Raw genomic sequence first — 15,744 nt, forward strand, 5'->3', positions numbered from 1 at the left:
AATGTTAGTATTAACGAAAAATAAAAAAGGGGGTTAAAGAAAGGTACTTTCCTTTCTGGGTTATATAATTTGAAAGATCTATTTAATTATAATACTCAAGAGTTAACGGACTTGCCAAACTCAGGAGAAACGTATTTACAGTAAAGCGTACCAGATAATCATTATGAAAAAGGCGCTGTGGTCACTAATATCGCTTGGCACTCGGGGGCCCCGTATTTTTGTATTTTTTTTCTGTACAACCGAACGGTCACTTGCCAGTTTCCATGTTGCAAAAATAAATATTATCGAAATGATACTTGAATTGAAAATGACTGAATGTTTGCTGTCTTTTATGAACTTTCCAGATAATAGTTTGTTCCATTAACTACGCTAGTTATGGGAAACTTCATAGTTGAAAGAATTAGGCAGTAATTACTATACGCAAATCAGAAAGTTACAATGCATCTGTAAACTGTGAGTGTTCTAACTTTTGGCCCGTTTGTTTTTTTAGGAAAACTTCGTGGAGTGCGGTTTCAAATCTGAATGCGTTGTGAGAAGTAAACCGAATTTATTTTTACTTACAGTTAAAAGAACAAAGAATATTACGGACACATTTTCTGAAAATCAACAAATCTGTTTTGATTATCTGAATTGTCTGAGATTGGATAATGGCAATCCCGATTGAAGAGGCTTTTAGAAATTCCTCTAGCCCACGGCAAGACTCGACACAGACCTTTCCAAAGTAAGAGCAATAAGTGGTGAACCCAATACACTGTTTGACACGAATGTGGGTACTGATACAATTTAATAAAGAGATTAATAAAAATAGTAATTTTCATAATAATTTATGGAATCAGTTTTTATGATGTTAGTTGTATATTTTGAAATCCATCAATTTTCATGATAAGAAAAAACATCACAGGATGAACAATAAGGGATTGACGGGGTGTGTGAAACAAGTTCAAATATGTATATGTAAAAAGGTCTAAAACGTGCTTGTGATTTAAGTATTTGTTCACCTTCTATGGGCCACCATGGAATCTGTCATATTAAGTTGAAATTCAATCTCTTTCGGAAATGTGATTTATGGCCTAGATAATCTGAAGTTGAATTCGTTTAGCAGTGAAAGGGAACCTCTGGATCTAATTATATAATTTAGGAAGTCAATTCGCAGTCTTCTCCATATCCCATATGGGACACATTCACCCAAACTTTGCATGCTTTTCTCTTTCATCCGGTGGATGTCAAGACCAATGTGTAGTTCCAAAATTTTGGCTGTGGCATATTTTTTTCCTGGGTAATAATAATGCTAGGGATAGATACTTTAATCTTCAGGAATACTTTAGTGTTAAGTAATAATTTGCATCGGGTTTTCATCAAAAATGTGTTTCAAGACAAGAGGCTAAAGACACCGTATTTTTCAGTTAACTAATTGTTTTATAAATACAAAATAATTTTAAAATTATTGAAACGGCTCATCAGACAGATGCTTCTCTACCACCAAGGTACATTTTGAATTTCCACAACTACGTCAATTAGTTGGTAAATTAATATTGTGTGAATTATAGAAAGATAATATTCCAAACTTGTGTTTATACATATAAACACAAGTTTGGAATATTAAAGACTTATAACGGTTTCTCCATTAATACAATACGAGTATACAATCTGGGACGGGCACATAACCAGAGGAGTTTACAAGATAGAGAACATAAGGCAAGGCACACTACTGAGTGGTAACGTGGGCTCGAACAACAGCCAGCTGAAATATGAACACTGCTGTACCCCAGTTAACCACTGATCTAGGTAGTGCGTTTAATGAAACCGAAATTTTAGGAACAATGTTATTTACACGAGCAGAGGGATGAAAATCATGTTGCTTGGCAACACAAAGATTTTTGAAAAATTGATTAATTCTCATCTCTTCCTCAGCGACTTAATTCATAAATATTAAAGGTTTTAAGCCTATGGCTAAGGATAAAACAACATAGCTCGCACTACGATGTATTTAAAGACGTATTGTCATTGAATCAGTCTAAGCGGAGGTAGAGAAAAGATTATAAAATACGAGAAAAGAAGATTAGAATAACTTTTAGACTTTATAAGGTCATCAGCAAACTGGACATCTAAAGTTTGGGACACTGTTTCAAGAGGAGAGCTCTGTAGCACTCAACAATAGAAAGAGAATCAATCTGTTCATCCTTATCCAAAGTAAGACGCGTGAAAAGCATCTGTTTGGTTCTCTGAGATTTTCTTAATGTGCAAGAAATGCACATTAGGGAAAACCATAAAGTTTGTGTACAATTCCAAAAAGATCTATATTAATTACATATTATGCCAATATTTTAAGTTCTAAACGGATCGAAACCAAACTTTTTAAAATAAAATAATCATTTATGTATTTCCAAAAATACACGCATCATGGCCTTATGGCTATGGGCTGGAATTAACAAAATTTACAGATGCTACCTAAACAGATCATTACAAATGGCAAATACTTGGCAAGCAGTCCACAGGTATATTTGGAGAAAATATTAAGGAGAGACTTCTCTGACATTTATTGGATCGGTGAAGCCTACAGCGGTTTTTGTTCACGTTTTCTATCTCTTTTCTGTAGGATTTGCTAGAGAAACTTGTGACAATCGATTCTGAGTTGAAGTGCAAAGTTGGGGAATAGCCTGTCCATTTGTTGGAGTCTATTCAGTTTAGAGATGTTCAATTTCTTGGTTCACATTCTGACAGGATGGGGCTTCGGTGACTGTGGTTGTGATGTTGGGCTTAACTGTCACTTCCGAAAGTTATTTTTATAGCACATATATTGGCCTGTTTTATGAGTAGATGCAAGCGATTGACCTTTTTAGGTCTGGTATATTTGTTGTCTGGATATGAATGGAAATCGTAATTTCCGGTTTATTTATATGATAATCCAGGACTTAAGAGAGAGGAATATTTTTATATGTGGCTTGTGAGGCCCCTGACCATATTTCTGCTCCGTATATAAGGAATGGTGTATTTGCCATAGTGGCAGGAAAAGGAAAGATTTTGCCCAGACCTTTGTGAGAGTCCATATCTTGTACTGGAGTGCCTTGATTGAGAATGCCTATTGGCTTAGGCTTCTTCTGGAAAGTGTAGGTAATCTGGGCAGATTTGTTTACGTTGATTATTAAGGTGATGATTTGAAAGTACTGAACAAGGGTTGCCACTATATCATTGGCATTCCGATTAATGTTTTTTGTCATCATTGGATCTGGAGGTAATAAAGATTCATAAATCGTCAATATATATGAAATGACGTTGGAAGTGATTTTTAGTAGTGGCTGTATGGAGGCTGCGAAGATAATCGTTGTTGCTGGAACTCCTTCTTGAATTATGCCTGCAGATGTAGTGATTGTGATATGTTTGGAGCTAGATTTAAACATGTGGAATCTGTGGTTGAGTCTATATAGCAGATAGTTGGCTACCGTATTGGCTGTCTGAAGGTTATTCTTCAGAATTTTTATTGTTTTTATGTCGTTGAGGTTATCAAACACTAATTCGACATCTAAGTAGAGAATATCATATTGGGCTTTTTCTTGAAAGGCTGGTTGTAACCGAATACGTATATTGTCCGGGTTAGTGATGGCAGATGTACGTTGGTGAAACTGCATCCGGGAATAAAATTTTGGAGGTATGGAAAGAGAGATTTTTCAATTATTTTTGGAAATGTCGAGGCAACTAAAATACGTCTGTGAGTGTCCGGTCTTGTGAATGAGACTGATTTTGTGGGTTCTCCAAACCCTAGGCTTGTTTGATTATCAAACGCTGATTCAATATATAAGTAGAGAATATCACACTGGGCTTTTTCTTGAAAGCTAGCGGTAACCAAATAAATATATTGTCCAGGTTATCAAGAGATGCATCTTTTGATAATGAACACCAGAGGAGCCATGATGTAAGCGCTGGTACTTTGATAATAATGGTTGGTATGCTGTTTGTGCATGATATTTTTTGTTTCAGGAAAATCATTATTTGTTGAATGGTAGACTGAGTGAGAAACTGATTTAAGAGAGAGAACAAAATTTTGGTCCATTTTCTTTAGGCAGAAAGTTCTGTGGCTCAGTAGATGAGGTAGTGCAATTGTTGTTTGAAATCCATCCGGTGACTGCAATGAATGGGATCGAGAGCAGGAGTTTACTTAGGAGAAAGACCTCTTATTGCTCTGAATTCTGTTTGAGATGAAAGTCTTATATGCCTATGTTTTTGAGTTGGACCAATGTTCTGGTTTTATTTAAGTTCAGTAATGCGGTAGCAGTTCTTCTTTTTTTCCTTGTGACTTTTCTAATTTTCCTTTGAAATATAACTTTAGATCAGGTGTGATGTTATAATGATTTCTTTGGAAGCTGCTTCCTTGGTTAAATGTATAACTCCAGTTTATCATAGATGGAACGGTTTCTTTTGACAGATGGTGTGATGGATAGAAGTTCTAATTGGTTGTGCTCTGATGTGAACTTAGTAATAGAGATCTGCGTGGGTGTAATGTGATATTTGCAAAGATAAGCTCAAGAATTTGGTTGCCTCTGGTACGTACAGTGTTCGTTCTATAAATTTAAAAGTCGAAGACGGCATTTTCTAAGAGATGCAAGTGTGTTTTGAATTTTGTGAGGGAGGGGTATGTTGAAATGACCGGAAATTATTACATTTCTTCTTCCTGTATGGAAGTGATCCCATTGGGCATTTCACTGATGGTGTCTTCAGTTGGACTTAGCGGGCAGTAGAGCAAAGCCATTGAAATGCATAATTAAGACTGCAGACCTCTTCCTTTGCGAGATTTACCCGCTGAAGTTAGGAAAGGAAAGTAGTTGAGTCGGTGGGGTAGAAACAGAATGTCCTCTAGCTCAGAATTTGTCCAAGTTTCGACAAGACATTATATAATTGTCTACGTCAAACAGCATTGCCAATAGGGTAGGGAATTTATTGTTAAGGCTTCAAACCTGCTGTACATAGAGATTGGCATTTTAGATTAGACTTTTTGGTGCATATAAGACGATAGAAGATGTTCTGATATTTGCTGATGAGTTTGTAGCTATGCATCTAAAGAGTCACCCAGCATTCTTGGAAAACTAAATTTTGAAAGTCCCTTGCGTGAGGTAATTTAAAAACTAGTTCTTGTTTTTTTGGAGTGAAGTTTAATTTGACGTTGTTGACTTTTTTCCTTTGTAAACATTATGTATTCAGATTTCTTGCTCTATATATTTCTGTACAGGGTGGTGCACAAAATATTTCAAGTTTCAATTTATTTTTAGGAAAAGTAGTTCTCAACAATGTTCACTGAGGAGACATTAAAAAAAACAGGGTAACTTATTCAAGTAAAAAGGGCAGATGAGAAGAACGTTTCCAGATAGAAGATCAAGGAAGTTAGTGGTAGTTACCAGTGTATTTTGTATGACAATATATCGCTGGAGATGCTTTAAAAAGGCGGGGGAATATTTCGGTTAGTTCAGATTTATCGGCTAAGCCATGCTAAGGTGTGAGGGAGGTTGTAGGTTTGACCGAGAGGAAAGCGTGAAAGACGAACAGTGAGGTGGTGTTATTGTCGTTGTAGGCGTATCAGCGACTTAGACCATATATAATATATCTGTAAATTACGTGTTATGTGATCGTTTGTCTGTTTTCTGAATGGTAAACCGTGCTATTCTCGATTGAAACCAACTTATTCAGCCACGTTGTGAAAAAGGCCCATTAAATTCCTCGCGCCATTGACGGGATTCGATCTCAGGTCGTTTCCACCTGGTGTGGATGGGCCAGTGATTTTACCAACTGCGCTACCCACGAGTGCACAGTGAGGTGTGTTTGACAGTGTGAACACTAAGGTGCATCAGATGCTGTAAGAAGGTAGGTATGCGGTAGATGAGCAGGACCAATAATAAGACAGACAAGCAAGACCAAAATTTGAGATCAAGTATAATATCCAGAAGTTTGTTATCTCGAATAATTTTGGGAGCACAGATGCCACTGCTTATTAGCTTTTTTTTTTTTTCATAGTAGGCGAAAATCAGTGTAAATTTTATTAAAGAAATGTCAGTAGACCCCAACGATGAATTTTATGCTGTTCACTGAGGAATGTCACATTAATTTTAATAGTTTTTTGAATACTCCGAACTGTTCGTGCTGGGGTGGGGAGAGACCTAAAGAACACGAAGTACTCCTTTGTTCAAAGATAATCGGACCATACATCTTGTTGAGGACAACGCTGGTTTTCCCAGAACTGTAAGTTTGGGGCAAAATAATATTCAATCCCCAGTCTCCCAAAATCTTGTAAAAAGTACATTACGCAATTATACTTTTGCATTGCTAGTGTATTCTGTATGGCCTTATGGGTTGTTGTAAATGTTAATCACGCTTTTATATTGCGAAAAATTAAGGTTTCTAGCATAGATAAAAGAAATTACCGTTCGTAAGTTTTTATTAAGAATAATATTTTAATTCTTTGTTTTATTTATATTTTAAAGGTTGTTCGATATAACAAAGCTTTTGTTTATTTGCAGACATTTCTTACTCATTGAGATTACCAAGGCAAGTTTTTCGTATTTATAATTTTATAATCTGTGTATGGTACTAAGATTTGCTTTTCACGCCAGATATCGCACTGGAGAGTCTGCGTAATTTAAGGTCTACGAGATAGCCAAGTTTTCAACAAGTTCAAATGCAAGTTGGATGGCGTATAGTTCAATCGGAAGAGAGAGCGATATGTGATATATGAGGCACCGCTACTGTTCCCACAGCAATATTTGTGTCCGAGCGGTCAGTATGAATTTGATAATACTGGGAATTGGCTATGTAATGAGCTGGATGTTGCAAGTAGCTGGTGAATTTTTTGCTCAGCTTTCAAAATCTTGTGAAAGTGCGACAGCGTTGGATCAAGGAGAAATTTCAGAACTGGGTGTGAAGGTAGACTCTGGATTTTGCCGAATAGGTTAGCAGTAGTCTTTTCCGCCTGAGGTGAAGTGGAGTTTCATTCGCTTCTATATAGAGGCTGTGAACTGGAGATGTTCGGAAAGCTCCCAAAGGCAATTCTCAGAGTGCTCTGTTGGATAGTATTCAACTTTATGAAGATTCCTTTTCTAGCAGAATCATAAATAGAGGCTCCATAATTTAAAGGGAACGCACGATATACCATGTAACAGGGCGTACCATTGGGCACCCCTTGTTTTATAGAAATACTTTTGAGGACGTTTAATTTATTTTAGATAGTGAATACACAAATGTGTTAAATGTACAAAAGTGAGTTTGGTATCTAGAATTAGGCCTAAAATTGGACAGACTTCGTAGGTGAGTTTTCAAGTTCTATGTGGCATGCGCCCAGTTCATAGGTGAGTTTCAACTGTAGTTCAAGTTCTGGGTGCATGCCACACGCTTGTTAATTAGACTGGAGTTCGAGCCCGTGACCACCAAATACGGAGGATGCGGAAAGGTCAGGGAATGACCACCGCATATCCCCGGAGCAATATGGCCTTAGTTGCTAATGCTCCTAAAAACCAAATAACAAGAACAACAATGATAACAACAACCCGATGGAGTGCATATTCAATGAATGACAAGAGATTGATTTTTCATTAAAGGGACTCCAATAAAATAAAATGAAACGTGAAGGTTACTGAAATACTACATTTAGTTTCACAGAGCTTGTGGAAATACAGTAAATGGCAATGTTTAGGAGACTGTGTAGGAGCAAACGCTGTGTTCAAATAAACGGATAATAATATTGTAGTACTTAGCGAAAAGTTCAAGGGAATATGAACTCTTCAAGCCACCGACTAATCTATGAAAACCATGCGCAAAATCGGTCGAAAGCGCATTTTGGCGTTCTGTCAAACCAAATCTCCAATACAACTGCAGAAAAAATCACTCAAAGAGATGTAGGGGAGATTTTCTTTATGATTATTGTTAGCAAGAATTGCATCGAGATGTTTTTCATGGGCGAAGATGTGGCAGACAGATCCATAGTCATAAAATCATTGCTGATCAATGGGGCCATTGCTGATCAACAGAAAAATCTGAAAATTTTGCTGATCAATTTAAGAAAAATCAAAAGTCATTGCTGATCAACAGAAAAATCTGGATTTTCGGGTTGGGCGAAAGCCAGGAAAAAGGCTTTCGTGCGAAGTACTATGGTTGGTGTTGTGAATACCTTATAATGTATTTTCATTTCAAGCTCCAATCCTGAATTAATAACAACACCCAATGAAGAAAAGTTTATCGACAAGAAAGGGCACAGTCAAGGTGTGCAACCTGATTCTTTGATCCTGTCGTGAAAAATGCATACCGTATAACAATAAAGAGGTATTGTAGACCCTCGTGTCAATTATAAACAGTGACCCCACTGAAAATTTCAATTATTGAAATTTGTTCAACGATTTAAATAGGAGCTGACCTTATTTGGTAGTCACTGAAAATAAAGTCTATAACCATTGAATTCCAGCCCGCTGAGTAGAATCGAGTTTATTCGACAGTTGTTACTAAAATTCATATTTTTATTGACTTTGGTATTCTGAAGACGTTGGAAAGCTTTCTTTTTAAATACAGTCTCTTATTTATGAATATTCCACGACAGAATAAATACGTGTAGTATTTCAAAGCTTGTCATGAAAAGAACATTCCCTGGTCTAGTCGGATTTTTGGAAAACATATAATAAAAGGAATGTTTCCTCTTTGAAATGGGGGTGGGTGGGAGACTCCGTTTCAGCGCTTAATACAAGTTCCATTAAAACGCCAGAACTTTTTGAAGCAAAGAAAAACGGCAAAGTACTAGAAAGCTCTCGCTGATGTAATCTTTCTCTTCTAAGATTACCTCTGCTTATGATAGGCCGCTATACAAGCATGAATTTGATTTTTTGACATACCGAAAAAAATCGTGTGGCGAAAGTGCGCGCGGCAGCATCTCCTCTTCCAATCCCCTTCCCCCCACCCACTTTCCCTGTCCCTTCGACTTTGCCGTCCGCCGGTCCGTATATATTTATGTATGTTTAGTGTGTCTAAAATGACTCTTGGCCCTGCCATCCTTTTACAGAACTGATTTTATGGGAGTCCTCCTCGGTAATTCTTTGAATATAGATGTTTCCCCTGAAATTCCCCAAGCTGCTACGTGGATTTTATGCACTTTGTTTTACATATCATAAGGGCTTGTTCTGTTTACTTTTCTTCGGTAGCATTTCCTCTGGCTCTCAGTTAAAAGCAAACAGGAAAAAAGTTCTCTTTATTTTATTTGCCCAACTGACCTCCAGTACTCAACTGCTTCATGAATTTCATATTTGACTTCGCTTCGCTTTTAACTCTCAGAGTACATTTTGTTTGTTTCGAATACGCCCCCCTTTAATGCTATCTCAGAGCAGTAGGGTTTTAAAGGGAAATGAGAATGTCGAATTTGTTAACAAGTCCTTATTTAGAAACAAGGCCGGACGAATGTCATGAAGTCTCGCAATAATACTGAATCTCCCATACCAGAAAAGATCTTCTCCAACAGAATCATACCATGTATGTTTAATTTAGAGGACCTTTCTTGCTTTTACATGTTACTTACTCTATCAGTACGACTACAAAAGGGAAATTGAGGAACTGTTAGAAGGAAGTTGTAGGTTGTAGTCACATAGAAGAATTTCTATGCGACCACAACCTACAACTGCTATATGAAAATTAGGTAATTTTGGACATTTGTTGTATAACTAGTAAGAGCTTGCTTCATTGTAAATTTAAAACGAAGGCAGACCATTTTGATGGAAGCCAGCTGTCATGTGCTTTATTATAACCAAGAACAATCACACAGAATTTCTCGAAAAGAGTTAGACAAGACTGGAATTTGGAGTGGAATTAGGTATAAAGGATTGTATTCCTGGGAGAATGAGTTCAGTGACTTTAAATCAGAAGATTTAAAGCAGTAGGCCAACCAGGAAAACGATTAATATAGATTACGTAGACTGTACACACTTGGCATGATTATAATGCCAACCAACACGACGCTGAGAATGATCACGAGAAAGGGGGTTTCATGGGAGAAGAGATTATCACAATAAGTTAGCGTGATTTTAGATATCTAGAGAACAGTTAACATCAACTCTAGAAAGTTGTTAACGAGGAAAGGATCAAGGAGGCCAAGTGAGTTGTTAGGATTACCTTGTATTCTAGTGGGTAAGTGGACACCTTGTGTCAGGTCATTAATGACAGCGGATGCCTCGGAATTTCTGCCAACTGGAGTTATGAACATTAAGTACCACAGATGATGACTTCACTGTTAGGGAAATCAGATGGGAGGAAGTAAAGCCTATGTCAGCGTAATATGCGCAGGTAAAACAGTTACAAATCGAGTAAAATGTTTTTATCCAAAGGAGATTATTATGAGGAATTCGAGGTTAGGCTCTCTTACAAGGAATGCAGAAATAACACACTGACGTGGAAGGAATCGAGATTAAAGAGAGATTAAAATTGAGACATCTTGTGTGTTGTAATCTGCAGTCAGAAACAGTAAATAGTGTGGTGCCTGGGGGAGGGGTTATAAAACTCTAGACTGAAAACAACTTTGTTAAAATATTTCGATACTGTGGCTAAGCAAAAGCGACAAGCAAATCTCCAGCTTCAAGAACCAGTGAAAGTCACAGATTCAGCTGCAAAGTAGAGCTGCATAATCCTTCATAATGATCACCTTACTTGAACGTTCTACACTTCAAACACACTTGCCTTTTTATTCATTTAGATTTCGAAAATGTACAATAAAGCAAGGTTATTACCTTGCTTTATGAAGAGATATAGGGGTGTCCATAATTCTCACGCTGTATCATTGAAGAACGTTATTGAATCTCTGAGTTTAAAAAGAAAAACGAAATGAATAGAGGATAAATTTTACCTGATAGTCCTGACTTGCTTCAGTTTCTGGCTGGGCAATGCTTTGTAGTTTCTGCCTGGAACGAGCATGGCGGCGAACGACATAGACGACAGCAACAGCAATCAGAATCCCTACCACTCCGCCGCAAAGGACAAAGGTCAGGATGAAAAGGCGACGGTCATTACTCTTGCTGACTACCTCGAATTTCACCTGCGGGAGAAAGAGCACATGCAATACAGTTAAGACCGATGATCGACTACCCAGATGGGGGCGCTCGGCGATGCCTTTGCTGGCGCCTCCGTATTTACATCAAATTACAGAGTAGGGAAGGAGGTATAGAAGGAGGGGATGGAGTTTAGATTACAAGGTGGTAAGAAATATAGTGACATCGGATGTTGCCAGAGAAAACTTAATTTAGAACGTTCGGAGCGAGTTGTGTTTCTAGCTTCCCTACCCTGGTATACCTGCCACGAACATAATATTAATTTACCCCCAGTTCTCCGATATTTTGTTAAACAGCGGCCATATTTCAGTTTCTACCTTGCCTTCTTTCTGTATGTGTCGCTTACTGCTCGAGAAGACGCGATAGTCCCTTGATGCCACTTAGTTTTAGGCTTGCATGAACTTCGGAGCACATCCTCAGCTGTTTGTTTTTATAGATTTTTCCCTCCTTAATCAACAGTATTTGTATATTTGCTCACTTATAAGTCGAAAAAGAAAAACCTACTTTGCTAGTCTTACAGAAACCGTCTTACAAACCAGATATTTCCTACAAAAGAAAATTTATTGAGCTAGATTACTGTTAGACTGTTATTAAAATTAAAAAAAAATATTTCGCACTCCATACTTCAAATACAACCATCTTTCAGTGTTGGTGTTAGGTCCTAAGTTTGTATATCATACATTCAGAGAGAGAGATGCTATGAATAGTTTAGTAGAGAAGATGATCTTCTCATCTTGGACCAATTTATCAGTTAAGTGGAGTTCATAATCACAGTGACTTCATCTATCTTTTGCATTTGACAGGTGTGCAGAGATAAACTTGTTTTCCCCTTAGAAAGCATTTTATTAAGAAAAATTTCCCTCAAAGCTTCGCAAGGTCTACTGCTTGTCTCGTATCCGTTTTACAAGACTCATTTCCGAAACCATAATTAAGTAATCATTATACTTGTGTACACTGAAGCAGAGAAATCTGCATCAGAAAATCTCTCTCTTCTCTCGTGATAACAAAATGAGCAACAACTCTATTAACAAGCCCAACAAAGTAGCGGGTACAGTGTTATCCGTCACTGATGGAGTAGCTAAGACAGCACATGTCCCCAACTATGTATTCCCTCTCCCTTTGAGTGTCATTACTGAGCGCGAGACAAGTGCACATGTGTATCATATTCCCTTAGGAAAGCACCGACGGAACTACTATTAAAAAAAAATACAGAAGACAAGAGAGCAGATTTATTTTCTGCAGAGAGAGAGATCACCAGAGGAGTGAGATGGAGGGGGGTTTAGGGAGCGCGAGAAAGATAGTGATGGAAAGGTACGATGAAAGTTCGTGAGTGTGGTTTGGACCCAAATTCATGGTGATAAATTACCGGTGGATCAAGATAAAAAGAAACTCTATTAGAGATTAATCACGAGGTTCCACTAAGCCTGCATATTACTCCTCTAAAGGTTACATTCGCGCAGAGCTCACACACCATTGGAGAATGCACGAAACTCGTAGTTTGTTATTGATAAGGGAACATCATGGAACACGATTGCGATGCCTCTGTGGAACGTTAAACTTTATTATAATAAAGGTAATTACACCCTACGATGTATTTTGCGTACCGGGATTTGTAGTAACTGGCTCTCCCTTGTAAATAAGAATCGATATTGCAATAAATGCTTCATTTCGCTCTGATGATAGCTTAGTTTCAGCAATTGCTTTGGCAGACACGAAACCAAGAAAAATCCTCTGAGGTTTATCCCTTTCATTGAAAAGTTTCGATAAAATAGAAGCTTTAGAAAGCGGTTTGATAATTAAATTTTTACCGAATTTGTAATGTAAATAATTAATAAACGGCGCAATTTAATGATGAGGTTTTTCAGATGGAGAATGAAGTTTTAAGGAAAGAATTCAAACAGAAACAGAAATATTTAAAGAAATTTGTTAGCGTGTTAGTGGCTTTTTATCTTGGTGAAATGCAATCTTCACAAGACGTCATATATTAAGGTTTTTATCAAAAACACTATCATTAGGACACTTTTAGAAACCCAGTAGATCACTAACACAAGAACTAAAGGAAGCCACGAATATATTTAAGAAAATATAGCACCAGGAGAATGAATAAGTAGCTAGCTATGACTAATAAGGAGAATGTGGCAAACACCGACTTCTTTTTTGTCGAAAATCATTTGGTGGACACTGCTGGAACCACTCTCCTTGCGTGGACAACGCACTATTGTCATCCGTGAGGCTGCATGCCAGAGACTGTTCTGAACTCTATCCATTCAATCGGAAAAAAGACGGTAACACTGAAATGAGCGAGAATGTTTTAAAGTAGCATCTTGACGCAACAAGTTTTAAGTCTTCTTTGCATTTTTTCAAAGAATGAAATAGAATTAAATATTCAAGCCTTGTTCGTCCATCGACTGGTCGGGTTACGTTAGGGTATAACGATGCTACCTGTCCTCCGGCCCACTGACAAAACTTAACTAGTGAAAACTTGCACGAAAGTAGAAAAACGAGTTTACTTTTATGTTTTAATGAAATACTAATTCGAGGATTTTTGGGTCAGAAATGTGTGCCTTGAACAAAAAAAAAGTCAAAATTTTCAAGGAGGCAAAATTCATAAGTCAAATCCAATAAGCTCAGAATGCAAATTTCGAATAAAACGGATTTAATCGGCAAATATCTAACACAAATAACTGGACGTTTATAAAAGATATTCAGTACACATTATGGGTGGATGGTAGACTCTTCTTGGAGGGACCCATTACTTGCTGTCTTTCTCCAATAACACTGGATTGTTATTGGTGTCTCAGCCCTAAACCAACTTCTATTATGTTTTCTATAAATGGTTCCCCATTATTCAGATTTCCAATATCGTATGTTTCTCTCATACTTTTCTGAATGAATGATGAAGTGGTCTTCGCTGAAACTACAATACTCGAGTGAGGGTCCATCACTGGCCAGTTGCTATGACAACCGCTTTCATTTGTCACGATGTCTCGTTGTGGCGGACATTACATCGTGATAGCCGAGATATTAATTTCTACCGGAAACCTTATCCTCCTTTAATTACTCATCCAGTAGAGTGAAGATAGCATAAGCTGGAGAGAATTGTCTTGGGAGTTCTATTCAAGCCTTCTTTTGTTCATTGGCAGATTCACAAGTATAATCGCCACGAAATGATTGCAGTAAGAGGATCCTAGGAGAAACCAGCGTTTGGATTTGCTTTCCATTAGAACATGTCATAAATGAAACTGGATATTCCGTGCCTCTTCCTTCCCCATTCCTCTTTTTTTTATTTAACTCTGTTGTTGGTGTTAATTTTCATTCTTTAATCTTGCCTGCGTGCACACATCGATTAGTTATTAAAATATCACGCTATTCATCTTAAAAATTCACCAAAATATAGTAAACCGGAAAATCAACCTCAGGATACACAGTTATGGTGTCGCCTAATAGCCCCAACAAGTAATATAAGTTTTATAAGAGGTCCTATAATCATCTCAGGAACAACTATTCTTATGATATCACTCGGAACGCAAGGCAAATAAGACACAAGGAAAGGTGATCTTCCCCTGTCTTACCAATTTCATTTTATCCCTGACTTTCCTACAATTCGCTTCACCTATTGTCACTCACAATTTCCATCCCTTATCTGGCTATTGAAACGAAAGATTTTTCAAGTTATCTTCAATCTATTCGTGTGCAGAACACTCTGGCCTTAACTACACGTCATATCCTCGTCGGTAGATTGCGAACCAAATTTTGATGACAGGGAGGCGGTATTTTGGTCCACTTCTCCTTCAACACAACACAATTCAACTAATGATTATGGGCGTGTTGGCTTAATGCGAAGCTGATGTTCCTGTTCACCGGAATTAAAGATCAGAGTGCTGGGTGGGCTTTGCATTTCCCTCACACATATACGAATATACACACGAATACCATTCATATGTATATTCTTATACAAACGTGAATGGTATTCATACCATCTATGTGGACACACATCGATGCACTCGGGTTTAAAGATGCATGGGTATGGTTACACTTCACCCCATGCGCAGCAAAGAATTTTGTCACTAGAAGAAATAATAACAATGTCTTTTTAGTGTGGGTCATGGTTGGAACATGTTGGTATCACTGAGATTTGTTTTTGACAATTGAGCAGATGGTACGGAGGGGAGCACGACCTTGTTCATACTGACTTCTGGTATGCGAGCGAGTTTCTAAGACTTCTTTCCTATAGGTTTTATTACTGGAAGACTTATTCAAGTCGGCATCAAAGTCCTGTACTTCAGTTAGCATTTGATTTGGGAGGAAGCGATCTGAGTTATAAAGTCTCTGATGTTTCCTACAGATCATCAGGGTTGACCAAAGTTCTGGCCTGGGTTTTCTCCTGTAACATGAATTTCAAATGGACAGAGCTGAGATTTTGTCCGTGACCACCACTTGCTGTGTTGGAATAATATCAGGTAGTCACTGCATCCTCATTGAAGTAGCTAAGGTTGTAGTTCTGTCTAGTGGTGGGAGATATGCTTTCCCGTTGGCCAATTTAAGGAGCCAGAATTCTACAAGAAGGTTTGGCTTCTTGTGGGATGCTGACGCCCACATTTCAGCAACATTCAGGGGTGAAGTATAGATTATTGTTTTAACGTATTTCCTAATTATTTGAGTATAGTCAACGTAGATTAAAACAATAAAT

The 15,744-nt window shown here is 37.7% G+C and overlaps 1 protein-coding gene across 2 annotated transcripts in view; it reads right to left on the reverse strand.

Moving 5' to 3' along the window:
* The window catches only part of IA-2 (tyrosine phosphatase IA-2), a 462,789-nt gene that overhangs the window by 62,368 nt on the left and 384,677 nt on the right, over positions 1 to 15,744 (reverse strand). For both annotated transcript variants that reach the window (XM_090374031.1, XM_090374023.1), the window contains one exon: positions 10,853 to 11,041. In XM_090374031.1, coding sequence (XP_090230157.1) covers positions 10,853 to 11,041 — 189 coding nt within the window. The remainder of the gene's footprint in view (positions 1 to 10,852; positions 11,042 to 15,744) is intronic.

The sequence above is a fragment of the Mastigoproctus giganteus genome, chromosome 1 (genome assembly GCF_048544385.1).
Source record: "Mastigoproctus giganteus isolate SK-2022 chromosome 1, ASM4854438v1, whole genome shotgun sequence".
Taxonomy (NCBI): domain Eukaryota; kingdom Metazoa; phylum Arthropoda; class Arachnida; order Uropygi; family Thelyphonidae; genus Mastigoproctus; species Mastigoproctus giganteus.